General features: G+C 39.7%; 1 protein-coding gene across 2 annotated transcripts in view; it reads right to left on the bottom strand.

The window, feature by feature from the left end:
* Window positions 1–24,535, bottom strand: part of LOC112683647 (RNA-binding protein Musashi homolog 2) — a 63,343-nt gene that overhangs the window by 23,083 nt on the left and 15,725 nt on the right. The window contains exons 2-3 of one of the 2 annotated variants that reach the window (XM_025554773.1): window positions 1,347–1,447; window positions 962–1,197 (exon numbers count right to left, since the gene is read on the bottom strand). In XM_025554773.1, coding sequence (XP_025410558.1) covers window positions 962–990 — 29 coding nt within the window. In that variant the 5' untranslated portion in view covers window positions 991–1,197; window positions 1,347–1,447. The remainder of the gene's footprint in view (window positions 1–961; window positions 1,198–1,346; window positions 1,448–24,535) is intronic. The other variant, XM_025554783.1, reaches the window with a different exon arrangement.

The following is a 24,535-nucleotide window of genomic DNA, read 5'->3' as shown; positions in this document are numbered from 1 at the left end:
AAAATAACTCTAAATAAACACTATTATATTATATACACAACACGTTGTTGGTCACACCGAAGAGTATAAATTCGATGACTAATTACGTCGTCGAATAAAGTTTAAATATAATATTATTATAAATTACAATTGAAATTGAAAAGATATTTTTGTTTAACACGAAGAGGTAAATCTAAAGATACAAGAATTCTATAGATTGTAATTTAAAATTGTATTGATGAGTGATAAGTTTTATAAAAATCACAAAAGAAAAATATTAGTCAAAATCAATTTTGATGTCATGCAAAAAAAGTCCATTTGAGACGATTAATCCAATCAATAGATATCTATGAATTTACGAAAAAAAAAAAATGTTTAAATAAAAACACATGTTAACTGATTGTATTATTTTAAATTCTAAACACGCTAAAACTATTAATGTATATTTAAATATATAAGAGGAAATTATACATATATTCAAACACGTTAAAGAAGAATGAAGATATTATATAGTATCTAAGCAGAAGAGAACAAATATATTTAATATATACATTATTAATATATATTTGTTAATACTAGAGGAAATTAGCGTTCATCAATCGATATACGTTATAAATATAGTTGTTATTATTATATTATATTGAAATGTGCATAATTTCAACTGTTTGATCGCTGCATCAGTGTATTAGTGATTTATTTTTATTTTTATGATTCTAGAATGTATAATACTGCACAAATCTATATATAATATTATGTTTCAACTTCGATCAAGCTGTTTTTGTCAAATTTTTTAAGAAGTATCAAACAAATAAAAATAAAACAATTAAAATCAAATAGTTTACAACGGATACTATCATAATCAACCGCAAACTTATCTACTCATACGTCTACACATCTACAGAGTTTTTAATATATATATATATATATATATATATATATATATATTTACAACGATCGACTCCTGTGACTACCTATAACTTACTTAACGCTGAAAAATAGAGGGTCTGTCATGAACAGGTACGAATACGGCCGAACAGGCACGAATGTCGGGTGTGTTCATGTAAGTAGGAGGAATAGTATTCCCGTCCTCCTTCGGGCCACTGGGGTTGGAAAATTCTATCCAACCACATCAACGACACGAAAACGTAAAATCCATCATTATAATAATTTGTGTTCAACTTTGAACACGGTTCGGTCAAGGATGCTCATAAGTATAGCCTAACAGAACCATGGAATATATATATGAATACATGTGCAATATATAGTTTCGGTTTGTTTTAATTAATTTAATTTTAATTAAAATACTGTTGTTTTAATGTAAAAAAAAAAAAAAAAATAACAATTAAACACCGTGTTTGATATCTTACCTCGTGGATACTCGTAACGGAGCCTGGGAATACAGCTTGGAAGTAGCGATAGCCAGCTTTGAACCTTTTCGGTAACCTTCGTTTAAATGATCCCTTCGAATCTGAGGACAAAAAAATTAAAATACAAATTAATTAACCTGTAAATGTGTACATGCAACACAGTTGCTATATATGCACGTCTGCTATGCTTACATTTTATATGCTCAACGTGGTATAATGCTCTAGTTATATAATACATATACTCGTATATATATATATATATATATACTTTGTAACAAGAATGGGATGTAGGAAGATAAAAAAAAAGATCCGAACTCGAGAAGCATAGAGGGCAGACTAAGCAAACAAAGCCATTTATCTCGTGTGGACGACAACTCCGAAAGGGATTATACCCAATGTTTATATAAAGAGACTTTTTGTAGAGTTTTCAGTAATGTCTAATCCCTGTGTTTGTTTTATCGCCGTTTATTCGTCCATACGATTTCGCTCGGTAACCTAATCGGTTCAATTAAAAAGAGTAGGTTCTCCGTCGAGTACATAGACATATCGCCTTAATTTATATATAAATATTTTTATTTAATTCATTAATAAATCAAACTACAGCGAACAAATGCCAAAATATAATATACACGTCCATCATACAGTTATAATATAGAGACAATCGGTAATATTAGTTTCGCGAGAAATCGTTCAAACGTCATATACCGATAAAGTCAAAACATCGCGTCAATGAATAATGTACACTAAGTAGGTACATACTCGTTTCGTATACATATAAAATATTTTATAGATTTCTGGCGTTTTAAATTAATCGGATGCAAACATAGTTGCAAATGAACTTTTTTCCATTTATAGAGCTCTAAACTATTATAAAAAAAAACCACATTTTGTTCGTTTAAAAATTCAAAATCATTGTGCACGCGGAATAACTACTATTTCTTCTACTAACTACGGTTATATTTATGAGAAATGCTACATAATAATGTATAGTATAGTACCACCATAACGGGCAATGCGTTTACATAATACTTATAGTATGTATTATTTGTGCGTCGGAAATCAATGAATCGCATTTGTGACCGTACACGATCGGGAATATTATTGTGGTTCGGTTCCGGCGTATAGTCGATAGGATATAATTTTATACAGAAACCCATTGAATAATAATTATAATAATAATAGACGGAACAATTAGCACAGTCTTCACTGTTTCGAGTGGAATTCGTTCACAACCTCTCAGCCATCATCGTTTCGGTTTGAGTATCCATTGGTAGCTTTCATGATGTTTTTCCCGTTCAGTTAACTTTAAGAATGTAATAGGTATAATATGAACCTAAATGCATTGTGTGTATTATACTTTCGATGTCCTAAAAGTTTGATCGCGAAACACATGTGCGAACGTTAAGATCCCTTTACGACTCCGGACCTATAGCGATCGCCGTCGTTAATACATCTAAATATGATTATGACGGAATATAAGCATTCCGTGCGTACAGCAATATATAATAACGACGAGTGTGTTTTGAAATGTAACATTTTCAAAGATTTCGTAGAACAAATATTCATATTTATCGTTAGAATCTGCGTGCGTTTTGTCATTCGCCGCAGATCGTCCGTGTTAAATCCCTAATTAGTAATTTAACAACGAGACCCTAATCTACCGTGTAGTGCTATCAGTACTCGCGGTTCGCACGACTGGGAAATGATTTAAACGTATAATCGTACAACGCAACAGCACTCTGGAGAATTTGACTGAGACGATATTGTTGAAAATTATGCGCGATATCGATTGATTTATTGACGGAAAACTACTACTGTACGTCGGAATATTATGTTCGTACCGAACCGGGAATCGCAATTATCCGGAGGCGAGCGATATCACATCCGTAAACATTATTCAAAAGGGATTTTCGTCCCGGAACCGATATCGGAAGAAAAAAAAAAAAGAGAGCGACCGCAGACGTCGTGGTAGGTAGGAACAATAAATTGGTTTTGAAGCGTAATGGATCAATAATCAAGTTCGATCGCTGTCGATGTATTAAATTATATTTTGCGGCAAACTGCAGTGGATTGCCGCGTCCATCGCCGGCGTGGTCCAACGCGCGATGAAATCGTACCGAGTCGAAAGACGAGGTAACGTAACTTAGAAGTAAACGTGTACACTCGGCGAGAACTCGGTAACTTTTAGGTCCGAAAAAAATTGACCTTTTGCGGTTCGAAACGGGGGGGGGGGGAAATAATAAACAGAAAATATCGTCTCGGAATCGAATTGAATTAAAAGCCGTGCGCCGCGTAATAACAGGGGCGCGTGGTCGCAGCGGAGCACGTGCGCGCCCGGGACATGGTTAGGAGAGAAACGAAAACAATAAAAAACTTTTGCCCAGGAACTCCACGGACCGATAATTAAAACACATTGCCGAACGGGTGACACGTGATTGGCGTCGGCACACGGTTGTCTGGCAAAAGCAACAAACGCCGTCGCATCGCGGACCGTACGCAAGAAGCTACCGGGGACATGTTTACTTTTGGACCAGAACATTTTTTTTCCCCACTCTCGGCCGCTCTCCATGCCGTCCGTTGTTCCGCTCGCCGTGCCGTGCGCGCGCCTTCGAAATTTATTTTTATTCGCCGCGATGGCTCCTCCGGTAATGGGACTGCTGCGGCGGCATGCGTTTGCCGCGTCCAAATAAACAGCTTCGGTGCTCCACCGCCGCGCGCGAACGTCTATAAATAATGAGATCCGCGCGCATGTCACTACCCTCCTCCGCCCGTCAACCATCCGTCACGCGCGCGTTACGATTATCATTGTTATCCAATACGTGTTTTCCACCGAATACTTTTGCGAACGTCTCTCCCGCAACGTTCGTGGTACGCGCAGGACCAAGGAGTAAGGTTTTTTTTTTTTCGCCCACAGGCTATTATCGTATTTGCGTACACGTTTTGCGCACTTCTAGATAGACGGACGTAGAGAGAGCGAAGGTAATTTTAAAAATTATCACACAATAACGCTTGTTGTCGTGTTTCTTGGCCCGAAAAGCGACGATAAAACATGTAATACATCGTACTACAAGTACGGGACACAGATCGGCTGTAATAAATTAATCGAATGAGCTGTACTTCGTGTTTCTACTACAACAACTGCCGTTATATCTATTTTTATTATTATTATTATTATTATTATCGCAATGCGGCGAATACGTGGTGTTGGTAAAATTTTTGCGCGAAATAAAAAATTGCCAGTGATTTATAACGATCACGACCAACGGCCGCAACGTTTTACTGGCAAAAGCGTTAAACAACACGCGTATATAATCACAATAGTACCCTCCCGGCGGCGGTGGTGCGGTGACAAACGAGTCGAAAAAAAGTTTAATAACGTCGGGGCGGCAAAACCGTGGCACATTTTTGTCAGTTTTTTGACGTTTTCCGGACCATTATTCGCGGCGCAGATCCGGTGGTTACTCGTTGCGAGGAGATTGATCGAAGCGGCTGTACTCGTCTTCACCGCAAATTCTCATATACATATACACGAGAAGACACACCTATACACACCCATGAACACGCACGGGATGTAATTTAGACGCACGTCACCTTCACGACGGGGTCTTCGGTTAATTTTTCAACGATCCTGTTTTTCTCTTTCTTCCCCCGTACAGCAAGTTGCCTGCGGTTACATGTAGGGTTCGCAATTTACTATACATGCACTTACATGTCCTGATGCGTCCGTTTAAGGTGACCGAATGGAAAAATTACTCGTGAAGGTAGTATCTGTTACCGAACATATCGAGCACATATATACAATAGGAAAATAAATGGAAACAACGTCGTCAATTTGGAAAAAAAAATACTTATAAAACGAAAGTGGTTTTAAAACGCCTCATGATAAATAAAATAATATCAATAAGATTTTCAAATTAAAAGCGTTTCACGTGCGCCACCGCCAACATTTTATAATAATTATGACTTTAATTACACTTGAGATAGATTTAATGCGATTTTAACCGTCGTTTTTTTTATAAAGTCGACAAACATCCCATATAATGTATTCAGCATTGTAACATATAATCTTCAAAGATAAAATTTTAGCTTTTCAAATACATAAAACGTCAAAATGTCATACTAAACAGCGATGTGTGAATATAACAGAAGAAATCTTCTTATTTCTATGGAACGCGAAATAAATTGTAGTGGAATCCGCAATGATGAATACGCTTAAACGATGTTTGAGAGGTTAACTCATAATTCTATCTTCGAACACAAACGATCACGGAGGAGGAATAAACTGCGATGGCACTAACGGGATTATTTTGATTACATAGTTTAAGGATTTTATAACGTCTGTATAAACGAAACTCCGCGATCGGGCCAATAAAATCGTGCAAACAGTCGTCGTTAAAACACATATTCTTTAAAAATAGTACCGTGGGAAAACGACGTGCGGTGAAATATCGTAACGCAGCGCGAGTTACACACGTCGCTAATATATTTAGAATCGAATAAAAATGTATTATTTCAAAACGATGAAAACGAACGATTACTGACGCATTACGATATGACATAATTGAACAAAAGGTATTACGCGGACTTGATAAATCAGCGACGTCATCATCATAAAAATGTTAATAAAACTTATAGTTCTGTAATTATGAGCATTTGGATATACACGCGTGATCCTACGGAACCGTAACGATTTTACGACGCACCGTCAACTGCAGCGGCCATAGTCAAGGGAAAAATGAATCGGCGGGATGGATTTCGTGCAAGTTCGTACATGGATAAAAAGCGAGACGAGTGGTTTAAAAGCTACGGACGAGAGCATGACCATCGGATCTCCGCGAACGGCCTCTCGTGACTCTTGGTATTTGACTTGTACTAACGGCAAAGACATAATTTTGTTCCGCAAGCACATGCTGCACGAATCCACGACACCCAGGTCTCGTTACGACTATCCGAACGACGTAGTGTTTCCATAGTTAAGTGTTAAAATCCGATTCAATTCGACGCTGTTAATTTCCGATAGAATTCGTAACGGTCAAATATTTCGTTTGCAATAACAAACCACCGTTGTTATACTAAGATTTCATATGTTTGACTCGTAACACTAACGTTGAACGAATGGTACGAATTTTTTTTGCAAAGATTTATTATTAAGAATTGCGTTCTTAAAAATCAATTCGTTTTCTCGTCCTAGTTTTTCTAGATTTCAGTCGTCTGTTGTTTTACAGATATTTATTTTTAACTGCATTTTCGTTGCGACGTCAAAAAATAATTTCTAAAGCAACTTTTTTGGTACTTTTGGGTAAATCTTAATTTCAAAAAATTGGTGTGTACTCGTATACAGGTACGATATAAATAAGTATACTACTATTTACAATATGGGACAAAGAGTCTCTTATAAGTTATAACTGTTATAAAGTATCACTTAGTCTCATGAACCATGCATCATCTTAATTTATTAATATTACTATCTTATGTATTTTTATCATTGCGTTATAGTTTACAAAATAGTAATTAGTTATTAAGATGATACTTAAGGGATTAAAAATTTCTCTGCTGCATTAAATCTGTATGTATTTAATTATGCATATAAATAACTGAATTGTACATATTATATTTGTAACACTAGAATGTAAATAATGGTGATAAAACCAACAGATAAAATTATTCGGTGTCTAATTGAATATCATATAAAATAAATACCAACATTAAAATAGAGTTTCCAGTTAGGGTTATTTCTAGACAGTTCAATATGTCTAAAGCTTTGGTAGTTGGGCGTCTTAAAAATTCTTGTGCCGCCAAAGGCCACTGGTATCCCTAACGTTAGTTTCTACTGTCAGTAAAAAAGCGACTCCGATGAAACCGGCTGGCAACCCACCACAACTGCTAAGGACGATTCCCAATCTAAGACTTGTGATAACGTTGCTTGGTGCAGCATGATCGTGGTGCTCGACGTCGAGTCGGCGATGGTGGCTCCGGTGGTGGGAGGGTGGTTACGAGTGTAGGTGTATATGTACATACACGTACACATTTATATTTATATATATATATATATACTTTATATGTATAGAAAGTGGGCCGTCGGGGGACCCAGACAAACACTGGTACGGCGCGAGCGGCGTGACGGGGGTAAAGGGGTGCCCAATCAATACTCGACCCCCGCGGCACGCCACTGCGCCGACACCGCTACGCGCTTGTACACAACCCCCTGGCCGTCTCCAACGCTGCCGCGTCGGCCGGTTGACGGTCAAAATAGCTTACTACACCCTCACCCTCTTTCGGCATTCGCGCGCGCCACTCCAAGCGTACGTACACAGCCTTTTACGCGCTTCTACGTTAAAATACTATTGTTGTTGTTAAAAATGATTACGGATACGTAAATGCTCCAAGCGAAAGTTGGACTGTCAACGCTACTACAGAACGATACGTTCAGGGCCATTCCAAGGTTTTTTCGGGGTTAGGGACAAATTAATTTGGGGCCCTAAATTCGACCGTAATAATAAGATATAATAAACAAAATACTCATTGAGAATATAATAACAAAATTCTTGCAAACGTATTTTTCCAAACCTTAACCAATCAAGTTCATTTAAATTAATGTACATATGTGCATTATAGAATTGAATATTATTCATATTAGTATTTATAATTTGATCGCTCAATGTAATAGGACAAGTCGCTACATGCTCACACGCGTGTGACTTTAATCGCCGACACGCAGCGTGTAAAATTGCTCGGTATAATCGAAGTTTCATTATTAATTATTATACATCAAGACTTTATGAGGGCCCCCTAGAAAAATTTCCAACAATGAGCCCTGTGGAAAAATGGTCCGGTTGCCCCCCCCCCCCCCCGCAACTGAACGGCCCTAGATACGTTTCACGAAGACACGACGTCGTGTACAGCACAGTACATAATGATACTACACGATATCATGTTGAACGCCCGCACAAGCTTCTGAAACTTTGTTAGTCTTCTCTTCTGTTCCGACTCGTAACCATGGGTGTGCTCGGTGTACACGTCGAATCGCTGGAAAACCGCCGACTACGATCGATGACACGTTGCCGAAAATGCGCAAAAAACGCGAAACGGCTGTAAATTACGAACGCACCACGTGTACACACACGCGCGTACTCACGATCGCAGTACGCGGTTTATAATTACATTGGTGTTGTAATATATCGAATGTCTCTCAAATGAAATGTTCAAACGATTGTAGTCAATAATGTATTCTGCAGTAAAAGCTAACGCTTTTTGAACATTTATCCTAATTAGATGAAACGATAAATCTGTTTTCTGTATTTAATAAAAGCTCATTCTACGATATTCGTACGTGTAAGCCATTGTTTTTGAGATTCCACTGGGTATTGCGATTTTATTATACACTTTCAAATCCCACATTTTACTCATCGTACAGCATATTAAGTAATAGTAATAGGCCTAGCGGTGTACGCCGTAGCAGTTTCGATTTCAATCCAGCGCAACCGAGGTTCGACGTGAATAAATTATATTATTTTGACCATACGAAGCATAACCGTGGATTGTCCAAACCAACGGTACGCTATTCTAACTCGGGCAACGCGATCGGCAATAACAAGTGACGATTATTACACAGTGTTAAGGGTGCGCATACAACCGCGATCGCAGAAACATTCTATCGAGAAACGTATTTTTAAAACTAACCCTTTATGTGTGCCGGCGCGTGCGCGCGTCCGGAAATTAAGTATACGCGTGAAAAACGGCACCGAGTACGCGAACCGGAGCGAAGCGTGCTTTCGGTGTATTGATAACGGATTAACGCAGGAGACATGTAAATTTATAGGATCTAATTAGTTTCGTGTCAATAAACCGTGCACGAGACGTGTGCACCGCGCGGCGCTAAATCAATGCGAAAATGTCGCGCAATAATTTACGTGCGGATTTCCAAGCATGCGTGTACGCCGGCGGCCGCAAACGGCCAGCGCGTCGCCACTGAAACATCTGCCGGCCACTCGAACTCGAATTTTGACGTACGGACGACGCATTTCGAAGAAGCGCACGGAAGAACGCGTTGTCGTTCGAATACGAAATACGGTTTCGAATACGGTTTAACGCCGCGCCGAGTATCTCGTGTAAGTTCTTTCCGGCACAACCGGCACAGCGATCGTATTGCAACGTCACGGTGCACGTGGTCCTCGACGCGTTGAGCTTTAATCCTTACAGGAGAACGAAGTTGCTTATCACACGCGCGCACTGCACAAGTGCACGCACACGTCGATAATAATCACAAGCCGTGTAGCGTAACCGACGCGTCTCGGGACGTGTTTTCCGCCGAGGTCAACGTCCCACGTCCGAAGTCGGGCAACGACCACACGCGGCACGTGTATTCGGTCCGGTTGACGCGGTCGGCTAACGCGCGTTTCCCTCTGCGCACGCGTTCGCGATCTTCGTGCCGGAATCGTCTCAGGGACACGTTCGCCACCCCGTTGTCGACGCTTATTGTTTGTTGTAGGTTGCCGTTACGAAAATGCACGCGCTTCGGCGCTGTGGTTCAAGCTCGTGCACTGTTTACGCGCTGCTCACCAGATCGGTATACGTGTGTTTACGGATCATTTACACTCTAGTGCACGTGCTGCGTACAACAAGAAAACATCAATCGGCACTGATCGTTATCGACAACAACGGGCGTAGTTTTTCCAACCGAACGGCTGTTCGAACACGACGTGGGCGCGCAGTTCCGTCTTTACCCTACGGGCACGAGGGGCTAAGCCCAGGGCCCCCGAATAATAGAAATTGCAACTTTAAATTGTATGGTGTAACGTCCATCACGACCATCTATAAACAAAAATAATAATTGAAGATTTTGCACATCAGAAATCTCGAGGGAAAAAACCGCTGCTTACCACGTAAACAATAAGTTTGATAACTAATAAAGTTATTATGTAAAATAAGCTTTTGATATTTTTGTTCAACTTGCTTTTGGCCTACTAAAAGGGCCCCTAAGGCCCGGGTATCCATTGGCCCATGCAAATCCTAAGACGGCCCTGTGCGCGCGCGTTTTCGAGCGCGGCTCGAATGTTTGCCGACGTGAAATCAGTTTTTCCTCTTGGTGTCGTCGATCCGCGCAAAGTTTCGCATCGTCACGCGGTTGTTCTACAAACGAAACCGCGTGCGCAGCAATAACACTCGTAACTGTACGGTCGAGTGTTCCGTTTCGGTTGCGCGCCGTTCAATTACTATCGCGAAACACGTGGCGGGGGCGAGCAGGGGGTCCGCGACAGGTTTTTGAACTCGTTAGTTTTCGTCGTCGTCGTTGTAATGTCTTAAGGCGCGTAACGGACCGGATAAAAAGAATCATAATATAAGCCCGTGTACACCGCGTCCGCGGCAAACCCCGTAGAGACCATCGAAAACAATAATTGATTTAGGAACTAATTCATACAAAGAATTAGGTATGTGCTCGGTCGATTAGTGCGATGCACACTGTTATTATTATTTCACTCTTTCGCGAGCGTTAATCGTTTTTTAGACGCGCGCACGTAGCACGGTACACGTCATCATCATCATCAGTCATCACGTTTTACGAGCGAATCGTATTATTCCGAAGAACGTTAGTTTTTAACAAAAGAACCGGGCGATCGCCGCGCGCTGGAAGAGGACGCGGTATTTATTGTGTATTATTAAAAATCCAGCTCATTAACGTTGTAAAAACGATGGTATTCAAGAGAGCTTAATTTTGTGTTAAAAAAAAAAATTAAAAAAATGCGAGTAATTATAAAAACAATGATAGTAACAATACTTCATCTCCCCCCACCCTTTCTGCAACAATCTTGGTTAGCGAGTGTGTACTGAAGTTCGCGTCGAATCGCGCACAGTCTACAAACGTTCGTACGTGTACTATTATACATCCACGTAAACGTATAATCTCGGCATCCTGTCTCATGTCCTTAAAAATCCGTCGCGCGTCCTTCACCGCTAAGCGGCCAGCCGTTGCACGTGTACGAAATCGACGCACCTCGAGGTAAACGATTGTGCAAACCAAGCGCGAATGCGAACGCATCTGTCATCAAAGTGTTTGACGTGATTTTTCAAGGCAGATCGTACGCAAACCCGTTTCACCGGCTCGATCGCAATATTAGGTTAGGTTATTATGGTGGCTTGTTAATCGAAACCGTGAATAAAAATATTATGTGGACATCACACAGGGTTTGCCAAAACACAGGGCTCCCCTTCTTATCCGCGAAAACCTTTTGGTAGTTTTCCAGTTGCTGTGCTCCTCCACCTGCTTCCCCACACCATCAGAGATAAAAATAACGAGCGAAAAAAACCGTAGAGTCGGTTAAACACGAGAACACGGCGATTGTTCCGAAAATTTATTTTTAAAATCATCGCATTTGTCTCTGTCGTGTACGTGTTCACTCGACAGCTGTTCTGGCTAAGCACCCAGTCTTTCATCACGCGAATATGTGATTTTACACTCGAATTTTCGATTTATCTACGTGCATAGGTGTGGCGCTTTTGACAAACAGCATTTGGTAATCGGGATATTTCACAAAGACGCGTATTAAGCATACGTGTAGGAGAACGCAGGCGAAACGTTTATTTTAAAACGCGATTATCGCACGGGTCTTGCGAAAAAAAAAAAGAATGACAACAGAACAATTTTCAAACGTGGAATTTAGTCTCGATTGCGTTATGTTGCACAGAGAAAACCGTCCATTTTATATTTACCAGTTAACCACTACAGCACTTAACACGTTTTAAAACCGTAAATTGACATTGACTTTTGTCGTTTACCCAACAACAGTAATAACAATAAAAATAGTAGATGTTTGTTAAAAATTTTTTTTTTTCGATAACTACCAATATCAACTGCCGTGCATTAACTGTATTATTTCAAATTTCAATTAACGTGTTTGGATTTTAATTTTTAATTAAAAATTCAATCTGGTATAACGCGAAAAAGTTCCCGAATCCATGTACACATATCGAGATGCTTTAAAATCGGTTTTGGTTAGAGGTTCCGAAATCGCGTGATTCGATAACTCGAACCTGATTTACTCGTAAAAGCAGACGACGCAATAACTGAATAATGGCAACGCGATAAAGTTCGCGTAGTTGACGTGTTGACCCCGGTCGTTTAGCGAATCGTAAACCGCGCGCACTTACCAATGATTATTTTATTGTATTTATATTTCCAAAACAGTATTTATATATGTCTCTCTCTGGCCGGGTAGTATTACGTGCGCGTGCATGTGTACGTCATTATATCCGTGATAAGCGTAACGTAATTGCCATAGACTGAAGGCTACACCCAATTTTATTTACACACATTCGCGTAACGCGTATAAATTTACGGCGTATGTGTACAATAACGTTACAACTGGGACCGGGAAGCCGTACCGGGAGTGTTAACCTGGGGGGGTGTTTAAAAATTAAAACGGCATACATTTTCCGTCGTAGCCTTTATATGCTTTCAAACCGACTCTCGAGAGAAACGTGATATACATCCCCCGAACACTAGTTACGCGAGTTTTAAAATATCGCATTTCAAAAGCGGCGACGGTTTCAACACAGTTTTACATCGGGCACGTGATTTAGGGAGGGGCGGTAGGCTTCCGCCGAGATAGTATTGTAGTAACCACGAATTAAGATATATGGTGCGTTCCACTTTAATGCACATTATTTAAACTCCGATCATTTTGAAAAAGTTTAATCCCCCCCCAAAATAAGCTCCTATTTATGTGTCTGTTTTATACGTCTATACACACACACACACACACGCGCGCGCGCGCGCGAAACGGAGCTAGCTGCAAGGTAGACAATTTAGTAGAAGTTTTCTTTTGTTACAGTTTTTGATAGAAGTGTACGTCTACGCGTGTAATACGTACAGTATGTACATTTATGTATAGGTGTATACTGCTTTGAAATTGCAGTGCTTTCGTGAGTGTGATCATAATTACGGATGATGGCGCAACGGCACAAAAATGATTAAAAAAAATGATACACGGACCTAAAAGTTTTTGTAATCGGATGAGAAAAAGTGGGACAATAGTTATATTTTGTTTAACAGCAATATCCATATATCTTTATATATATATAAATTAATAATAATTGCGCTTTCAAAGATTAAAATTATTTAAAAAGTCGATTTTTACACGCACAAAACGTTAAAAAAAAATGCGAAAATAAACGCGTAATTGTGTTATATATTTAATCAAAAAACAAGTGTAAAACCATAAAAAAAAAAATCTCAGAATAATGTATAGGCAGATGTTATTCTACGCTTGGGAAATTCAAAAGTTTTTTACATGAAAAAACGATTTCGCTGCAGGGCCGACGTACGTATAAAGAGAAAAAGTATAGCGTAACACGGTTAATTATACGCACGGACGTTACGACTTTTGCACGTTTAATATTATCAAACGTGACGACGAAGTTGAAAAAAATAACTAGAAAGTAATAAATATTTGATTTGTCAACACGCACGGCGGTGTTGGTGTGCGGTTTATTCGTACGGCCGTTAAAATTCGGGGGGGAGGGGGTAAAAAGTCGGAGTCGTCGACAGGACTTGTTGGCCACGTTAATATAGTACAGCCACGATGGCCGCATGATATTTCAATAACTCGATGTCACCGTAACGGGGGTGGTAAGGGGGTTAAGTCGGCATTTTTTCGTTCGCCGTACACGCGCGATCGATCGATACGTACCCATGCGTGGGCACGCGCTCACATTAAGTACTTTCGTCGTACGTCGTACTAGGATTTCGGTAAGGTTCCGAAGTCCAAAAATAGGGCGACGTATAGCGTTCGAAGGGGAATCGCGCGCGTACGAACGATTGATATTTTCCACTTAGGGATCGCGAAAAATTCGATTTACTAAGGTGCCGCATGGTGGTGCAGTGCACGTTGAAATAATGAAAACGATTTTGATAAAACGTGTCGTACAGGGTATATTAAATGGCACAGTCATTTTAAAGATCAATACAGTTTTCAAGTTCAATATTATTAACATGAAATCGCCTATGTCATGAAAATACGTTACTTCACCCTACACTGTATACGGTTTATGGTCAGGGAGGGTGGTTGATCGATACGGTAAAAATTAAACGTACGATTCGTGTCGCAGGCATGGCTGCGCCGTAAATGCAACGAACACGTGTGTGTTTTGTACACGCGCGACCAATAACTTATGAACGCAATAACTGTACAGTACGCGCGTAGGTGGTGAATAATTATAATAAAATAATAAACGGTGACGATACGGAATCGATATTTCGTCGATACGAGTTTCCGAAGACGGATGGGGGAGGTGGTGGTGGTGCAGGAGGTTTTCCCAAGCTCCGAGTTCGTACAAGTGCGCATGGACCCAGACACGCGCGAGCAGACGCACACATAAGGGTGTACGTGGTGCCAGAGGTGGAACTACGTCCGGAGAAAATGTTAAAATTACGCCCCGTCGTAGACCAATAATCAAATAATACTCTTCTCGAGGATATTTTTCTAGCAATTAACAACAAAGTTAAAAATATCAAATTAGTTGTTAATAACCGTAAAAATTGCACCGTCTAAAATGTTACGCCTGGGGATGAATCCCTGCCTTCCACCCCCCTATTTCCGCCCCTAGTTCGTAACAATGCTGCAGACCTGCACGGTGCGCGGACGGGAGTCGCCGGGCGGAGATCGTTCTACATGGCGCATATTGTTCTCGTCGTTTCCGTGTTCGATTACGAACGTTACGAGGCGAAAAACCGAACCGGCGCGTGCTCACGGTATTATTTGTGCGATACACGTTTTCGTCATTTTTTTTATTTGGTTTTTTTTTTTTTTTTAACCATCGTCATGATCGCCGTCAGAAAATTTACGCGCGTACCGTATTCTATGGCGATCGCTTATTCGCGACCAGCGCACCGGTGTCGAACGGTCGCGCGCGCCCGAGTGTGCGTGAACGACGAGGGGATTATGCCGTCGAGACCTTGAAAAGTAACGATTTTCGACGTTTTCCTACGACCCGCCGACGACGCCGCGCCGTTCGTACTCGGTGAAAAGATTTCTCTGCGCCGCGAGTTTGCCACAATTAAAAAAAAAAAAAAAAAAATCGGCGTTCAATTGTGCTCTCGGGGTACGGATTCAACCAGTTCCGTTCGTTCGTCTTCCGCGGAGGCCGGAAATCCGGCGCATCTATTTCCAATTACAATAGTTACTTGTCCGTCGTCGTCGTCATCGTTTTTCCCCTTTCCTCATCAATTAATCTCGTCGTGGTTCTGATAAATATTTACGGACATCATTACATTTTTTGCCTCGCACCCAGGACCTACAAAATTTTGCTGCGGTTTTAACAACTACGTTTTTACGCATTGTATGCGTCGGGTACGACAACATGTTTTTTAATTTATCTTGAGTATATTTATGGCTGTGAAACACGTCGAAAAGCTTTTTTTCTCGTTAGATCGCGGAAACTTATTGCTTTTGGTGAGTTTTTTTTTTTATATGTAAAATTATTTTATCAATCGATCAATGTACAGCAGCGCCGTGTACGTGTGTATATAGCAGTATCGTCGAGTACGTAACACGAGAATGTTGAGCGAAAAAGTCATTATTCGGCATGAAATCAATTATATGCATAGTAAAAAATCGTAATAACCCTTTATACGATGTAAAAATCGAAAGCAAGAAAATAATTACAAAAAATACTGGTTTTTGTTTTTCGTTAGAACGGTACTTTACCGTAATATAATATTAACAATAGAAGATTAGTTCGTAAATAATGTCACTGGCAATCGTGGTCGAGCAATTGATTTATATAATCATCGAAGCAAATAAAACTTTTTTCATTTGATTTTGACTTAGAAGTAGATACGTTGTTACCGCGCATAGATTGTAGTCGGGAAAGATAATGTTTAAACAAATGCAACCTTTTCTTAATTTCTTAGACAAACCAATCAGTATCGACTTCAAACGCATATTTATGAAAATGAAATTGATCCTCTTGTTCATGCAGCAATTCTGCTTAAGTGCACACATGTACATTGTATAACTATCACTATAAATTTTAGTCGAATTCTGAAATTAGCCTTGACAAAATATCAAAGGGCTGGCAAGTAGGATATCATTTTTGGCCATTTTCTATAAAGTCCAAATGCCATAGTATGTACACATAACATTTAAAAACACACACAATTTCTCATATTTTGTTTTTGTTCGTAAAAGATAATGTACGGTAATCAAAATAGGAGCGCGTATTCTAAGATAGGAATATTATTCAATTTACATGCGTATTATTATATTATTACGTTAAACTTTAGAGAGGAACAGAAAATAATATAAGTACGGACGAGGAACAGCAAATTGTGCACGCTGTTAAACGAATATGGTTGGACAATATCGAAGCGATTAAGTAATTGTTTACCGTGGCGTATGGTTTTTAATTTTTATTTTACGACTGTATATCACGTGTTAGCTTAAAAATAATTAATAAAACGTGCCGTTTTAACAATCAATATGATAAAATACTTTCTGCGGCCGTAAATATTTTATACGGATGAGAATACCCGATTAATAATTCAATCGAACGACACGTATGGTTTACCATACCGGATCTACACACCCGCACAACCACAAGAAGGATAATATATTTTTATGCGTGTTTAGGAGAAAATATTACATTACCCGCGAGCGTACCGCGTTTATTATGCACGTCGTTTTCGAGAATGGCCGTTTAAATTTGGGTGTATTTTTTATTTGTGATAAGAATAAAGCGCCACCGATATTCGGTTATATTAGGGTATTATTATGATCGACAAAATGATATAGCGCGGTGCCGTAACGAAAACGTAAAAAAATATTTTTATTTACGACCGTTTTGTGTATATGCCACTGGGTTAGGGGGGCGCTGTTACTGCATTTGAAACAAAACTATTGATTTTTCCAACTCCGCCCGGCCGCCCTTGGGAACCCCTCCGTCTAACGAACCCTCCTTTAGTCCAGGAGCCATACGGCTTTCTTATTATTATTATTATTGTTATTATTATTATTATTATCACTGTTTTGTTGTCATGTATAATGTAATTCGAAAGCAGCAGCAGCGTTCTTATTCGTTTTAGGCAGAATTCCGTGAAATTTGTTGAAGACCGCGGGGTATTAAGATTTATACTTTCCATTCTTCGGAACAAAAGTAAAAAAAAAAAATTAAAAATGTGTTTGCCGCCGCTATGAACAAATAAAACGAAATTTTTTTATTGTTCCAGAAAATAATGCCGAATTCATTTAATTTGTTTGTCTAACAGGTACATGTCACTTTGAGAAAAGTCGACAATTTTCCGATTGGTTGCATATTATGCCGCTTTCACGCATCAAATAGCATTGAGAAACAGGTTTAGTCGTTCGAAATGTTTATTTCGGCTATACTGCACTCACTTTGTATAAGTAAATAGACGCGGACGGCGAATTTTTAAAAGAAAAATAGAACCATTTGTTTGGAGGCTTCGCAATAGTTCGGAAAAATTAAAAAATACGTATGTTGTATTATAATAATTACATGCAAACGACGTCATACATATTAAATAAAAAAAAAAAAATGAATTATGTGAATTAAAGTACAGAATATTATTTTGGTTTTATTACACCGAAAATTTTTATTATTATATCATGTTCTATAGCAATAAAAATCCAACATTAAAAACGAAATCTTTCGGTAGCTTCGTTTTTCATAAACAAATAAAAATCGTTACGTGCAAACGAAATAGGTACAAAATTAAAGATATTTACGAAAAAAAAAACCGTTATTTTCTATAAAATATGGTAATAATAGTGATATTCTATACCGACCTAAGAAAACAAATCCTATTGATTTTTGAAACGACTAAAATGTAATTTGGAGAACTTCTTGTTATTTTTTTAAGTAAAATGTGTACATGACGGGTATACCCACATGTTGATATAGGATATTCTTGTGCTCTTCGGAAAACGTACGTTACGTGTATAGTACGCACAACGTTGGTGGTCAAGTCAAATTACGATAGTAATGGTTATGTTTGAAATTTTAAGTCCTTCCCCGTTCGTACGTAAGCGGGAATATAAATATAATATTCCCAAATCGAAATCATCTGAACGATTCGAACGTATACAGTCGCGCTTACACAGTTCGTCGATTAAACGCGATAATTATGCAGAGGCGGAATATTTCGAGACCTGAAATTCGTACGGCACGCGAACGGTGTGACACAGAAAGCTCAATTTAACGACAATTATTTTTTAACGTGTACGAGAAGACGTTTAAAAATAGACTCTTATTAGCTCTGACATTCAATACGTGTCGTTGAAAACGTACGACCACAAGTTGTTTTTTTTCCTTCTTGTGTACACCGAAATCCGAGTAAAATCCAAGAAGATCATTTTTCCTAGTTTATATATTTCTATCAATGACGATCCGATTACCGATCGGCCGTTATTGTACCTCGAAGCGTCTGGAAGGGATGTGAGAAATATAACGAAAAATGCAGGTAGGTCGTATCGTCGCCGCCTAGTCACTAGGCTCTTTAAGAAAGCCTATAATAACAAACGAGTGGGGTGGAGAGAAAAGACGAGGCGAAAAAGTCTTATCAAGGTTGAATTGACAGGTGATGGGTGTGGCTCATTCGGTTAAAGTAATTTTCCGAAGCACTCCCAACCCTCCGTCGCCCGCCTATTGCTGCTGGAAACCTTTCAGCCACCGTCTCTTTATTTGGACTTTAAAGAATGGAGACCCGTGTCACGAGCCCTGAAACACGTGCTTCGGGGCGCGGACGGGAAAAGAAAAACGCGTTTCGCGTTGACGTCGCGGCACGCAGGTGCGTGTGTGCAAATCAACGAACGATGTACAAGGCGTACGAGCACGCGTAGGTACAAAATAGGAAAAACGCCGTTCTTTTTGAAAACTATGCGCATATATGTTGGTAATGTTGCGGTACCGCATTCGAGGCCGATGATGTCACCGCGCGCGTACGAGACGATGGTCGTTTCGTGAATGCAATTCTGTACGTACATAGACGTATAACTGATGGACAGCGGTAAAAATTCACTTTTTATTCTTCGCATCACACGACCATGCGTTAAAATACATAAAATATTATGTACACATAATAACGTCGTAGAGAGGTTTTTTTTCTTTTTTTCTTTCGTATATATTTTTCACTTTTTTTTTTTTTTCCATAAGCACCGAAGACGGATCGCGACAATGACGGGCACCATTTTTTTTCTTTTCCGGTCGTCTCAATTAAGTTTAGAACACGGTCAGAGTAACACACCGCGGTAAGACTAACGACGTGGCGGCTGTACAGTTGATATTCACGGGCTGGCGCGTGTGCGCGTGCGGTACGATGCTCGTTCCAAAAGTTTTACGACATGAGACGTTTTCTGGGACCGATTCCTACGCGTCTGAATCGCGTGTCAACATATATGCATGGTGGAACTAGGAATTTTTACGCCTGGGGGAAATGACGCCCTATCATAGACCAATAATCAAATACTCGAGAATCAATACACAATCATACTTATTGACTTCTAACCTAATACAACCTAACAAGTATACCGCGCGACGGCCAGGAAATCGGGGTTCAAATTTCTCCGCACCATTATTCCACTACATCGCTCCCGTCCGACAAAACGAACGATATAAATGTACAAATATTACGTGTTTAATCGGATAAATGTGTTTTCTGATAGCTCGTTAACTCGGGAAATCATTACAAATTCGGCATGAATAAAAACGCAACTATATACGCATGGACATTAGACGTCGGGGGAGACTAGAGGGTTATTTTTTACCGTCTTCCCCCTCCCCGACGGTGTACATTATTTAACGTCTGGATACGCGCGCCTCGGCGGGCGGCAAAAATATCGCGACTAATTCGCTCATTTCGTTTTCACACGTTATTTCATTTTTGATTGCGTTATTCGCGCCGTGCACGTTGTACATTTATTTATGTCCACGCACACACGATAAACGAATATGTGCGCCGCGTTTTACCGTACATTTCGACGTTAAATTATATAATTTTGTTTTTGTTATTATTATCATTGTGATATTATTGTTATTATTATCGTAGCGTCTAAGCGAAACCGAGCGTATAGAAAGCACGCGGAACGGCACCAGTTTTCCTCCAGCTTTATGACGTGAAATTTCGCGTCGAATAAATTGGATTCAATCAACGTCTCGTGCGCGCGCAACAACGGTTGTCCGCGCTCCGGAGACGACGACGATTTTGCGATCGAACACGCGCAGAAACACGGTCTAGAATATTATTACACGGTTGCCAAGAACCGTTTAGAATAATATTGTTATACAACGGTGACAGTTGTAGTATTTTTCTTGTCGGTCTCACTCGGCCAATACCATTTTCGAGGCAAGAAGACAACAACCGGTGTATTATAGATAAAATATTATGTATATAATATATATATATATATATATATATGTGTGTGTGTGTGTATAAGCGGAGAAAACAAAAATCGACAGATCATAATATACTTACACACATACACACGCACGCACACATATAAAAATTGTTCAAGGTGTTCGTGGACAATGCAATTCGTTATGCGGTTGTGGTTCAGATTTATAATACGAGACGAGAATACAACATACGTTACGCACGCACACACAGACACGTCTAGAGGCGGTAGAAGCAATACGCGGACGTCTCTGCAGCAGCAGACTCTCTCTCTCTTTTCATTATAATTCTCTCTTTTTTTGCCTTTCACCCACAACATTAACAAAACTGTTTTCCGTGTACACACACATTCACTGTAACACGTTCTTTGTATTTACAGAACCTGTCCTGTGTACTGGTGGTGTGTTATACCAGCAGCAGTATTATTATTTTCGGCTGAAAATATAAAAGCTGGAACTCTTTTTCTCTTTCATTTTTCCCGTCATCTACGCATCATACATCGTGATCGTGGTGATGGTGGTGGTGGTCGTCGGTTCATAATTTATTCTTCGGGAATGCATTTTATACATTTTTTTTCTTCGGAAATGCGCGCGCGCACAATGCACAGTGACGGTAGCGGTATGCACGTGTACAAAAAAAATAATAATAATATGATAATAATTAATTAGCCAACCCGCACGCGGGAATGTTCGAAATTCCGAAGCAAAAGAGACAAAAAATTAAAAAATAAAAATTAATTAATCGCGCGCGATTCGAGCGCCAAGTTTTTTTTTCTATTTATTTTTTTCGTTCCACTGGATTTCCATGCTGCTGCTGACGACGCCGTCCTTGTTCTCTTCTTCCCAGTGGATGTGCGGAAAAATTGCTTTATGCGCGAGCGTACATAATGGTATTATCCGTCTACATAAGGTTAAACGCGGTCCGTTTTATCAGTGGTGACACCATATATATATATTAATACGAAACGGTATTAAACGCGCGCGATGATGATGATAATAATAATAACGAACTTTACGTGGGGAGGTCCGTTATCAGCACAGCGACGCGGAATGCTCCGTGATAAGACGTCCCCTCGCCGACCGGTTACCGCTCACCCAACACCGACGATGCCTCCGTCGTCCCTCGATTTACCCGTCAGGACTTTTTCGTCGCGGCGAGCGGTCCGCTGTGCCAGTGCGAGGTGGCGGATTAAATGGTCCGGAACGTATTAATTCCGCGACGCCGAGCTCGCCGCCACTCCGCGCGCGCTGCACAACACGACGACGTCGCCACTTTCGACCATCGCTACCGCCGCCGATATTATATAATGAAGTTGTGGTGTCGGTTAACGTGCAGCGTAAGTGTATTTATCGTCGTCGCGTTTTCGAATTTACTCCGCTGCGTTTGTTGAGGTCGAAAGAAAAAAGTGTAATAATAATTAAAAAAAAAAAAAAAACCGAGAGATGGGAAACGCGGTAGAAAGTGTTTGGCAGATTATAATTATTATAGTCCGGTGCCGTAGTCTCTCGCCGCTTATTTTCCCGGCTTCGCAGACGCTACGCTGTTTTCATCATCAGCAGCAGTTATAGGCAAAACGATATCCACTAATGTTAAGAAACTCTGTTGAAACTCGTCCAGGACCGAAACGTGTCTACACAAAACGTTCCGCTGTCCGTTTTTTCACGTGCACTGCAGTCTTCCGGATCACATCGAGAAAATCGACCCGTTTCAATTCGGTGTTCTCAAGACCAAAGTTTCCTGTAGTACGAACCCTCCGATAAAACGAGCTCCGGTAGACAATGTTTAACGATTGCGATCGTTGAGTAAAAAAAAACACTTGCTGCAAATAATCTGCACACGAGACTTAGCGCCTCGGGCACGTGTTTACGTACGAATATTATGTATTGCCTTTGCGCGAATACAGTGAACATAACCCATCCGCGGTCGTCGAGTAAGTAAACGAACGCGAAGAGATGTACGAGATTAAAAGCCGTTTGAACGATAGTATATATATTTATTTTTTTCTTTGCCCGTGTTTCGGGTTATCTCTTTTCTTTCCTTTTTCGCTCTCCGTCTCTCCGCGCGGCGTTTTTATCTCCGCTGTAATCATCAGTGTTTTTTACCCGCCGTCTTCTTTTCGCTATTTATTTAATGGCATTACCTATACACTGTATAAATGTATACACTGCTCTGTATAGGTGCCGTAATTAAAGTTCCTACGGCGACAGTCGATATCTTCGCCCGCACAAAAGATTAACTTTTTCCTACTTTTTTTTTTTTTTTTTTTTTGGAACGATTCCCGCAAACGACGTTGTACAGTAGTTTTTAATCGAAAGATAAAACTCGCGCAGCTCACATGTACAACGGCAACGTGTGCAATCAAGTATAATATATATGATATGTTATAGATCATTGTGATGTTTGGTCGGAAATGGTCTCAAAATAAAGTATCGAATCTTTCGCGAAATGAAAATCCATGGTACAATAGCGGTATACATCTTGGAGTCTATACGTTTAATATCATGACCGAAGACACGAGAAAAATTCAATATTTGCTTTGAAAACAGCGGTTATTTGCGAAAAAATTTGAGCACCAATTTCGATGGTTTAATTCACTGTTTTACGGGCATCGCCGAACGCGCGCGCTCACAAATGATAATCGAGTGACATGCTTTTTAAGATCATATTCCGACGGAAAATGAGAATATGTACTACTGTAAACTGTACACGGTGCGTATAGTCTTGGCCCGGTTCGTATGTACATTTTTCGAGCGAATGCGAAGCTTAAGTAGGAAATATATAAATAACGAAATAACGCGTTTGTGAATAGTATTTTCGAAAACGCACACAAAACTATTTTTACTCTTGGAAAAATCGACCGAAACCGTGGTAAAAGTAAAAAAGCCACACCCCCCTATTTAAAGCTGCAGTTTAAGCACAACGCATGTTCACGGAAATGCAGTAAGTGCGTAGGCGCGTATAGAAGACTATACGGAATGTACGGATAATGCTAGCTGATGAAATCCATTAACCATACTCGTGTCCTGCACTCTGAATTTCGAGTGAGTACTTACATATATAGGTTATCAGCAATTGCAGTATATTTACATTGAAATTATCCCTGTTTATACAAGACTTTAAACGTAGCTATTGTCACGTCATACAATACAGAGCTCTATCGAATCGACTCTATTAGGTCAAAATTGCGACAGAGGTATATATAATTCAAGTGTTTCGCTGTACACGTTAAATTCTACGAATTCGTTTTAGTCCGATCGATCGAGCAACGCAAATAGTTTGTTTAGAAATACAATTCACGAGTGTAATGAATTGCAAAAAAAAAAAAAAATAATAAAAAAGATTTAATTGAATCCGTATTAAGGCTGAACGAGTCGACGACGATAAGCGCTACCCAAACAGAATCATATTTCATACGCCCTATGTATATTATACACATTAATAAACGACCTAATTGAAATTCAGGCGACTGCGTATAATTACAACGGGAAAAGTGTACACGTCGTTATAATCCCTTATCGTTCTTGCGTTTTTTTTGTTTTTCCGCAAAGTAAATATTGTTTTTATCGGTTCCGAAAATATTAAAAAAAAAAAAAAAAAAATTCAACTCTAAAATAATAAATATGTCGTCTAACCAAAATTAGGTGTAACGTTAAACGAACATTAAATAATAATTTGTATTCTGTTTTTGTACTGCTACGGCAGTTAGGACGGCTTTACTAGCCGATATTAAATTTAATTAATTTTAAATTGTGAACAACAGTTTGGATACTAAATTAATACGATT

Source organism: Sipha flava, unplaced genomic scaffold, assembly GCF_003268045.1.
Source record: "Sipha flava isolate LNK unplaced genomic scaffold, YSA_version1 104_pilon_pilon, whole genome shotgun sequence".
Classification (NCBI taxonomy): Eukaryota; Metazoa; Arthropoda; class Insecta; order Hemiptera; family Aphididae; genus Sipha; species Sipha flava.
Note: the sequence above shows the minus strand (reverse complement) of the source record. Positions and strands in the feature narration are given on the sequence as shown.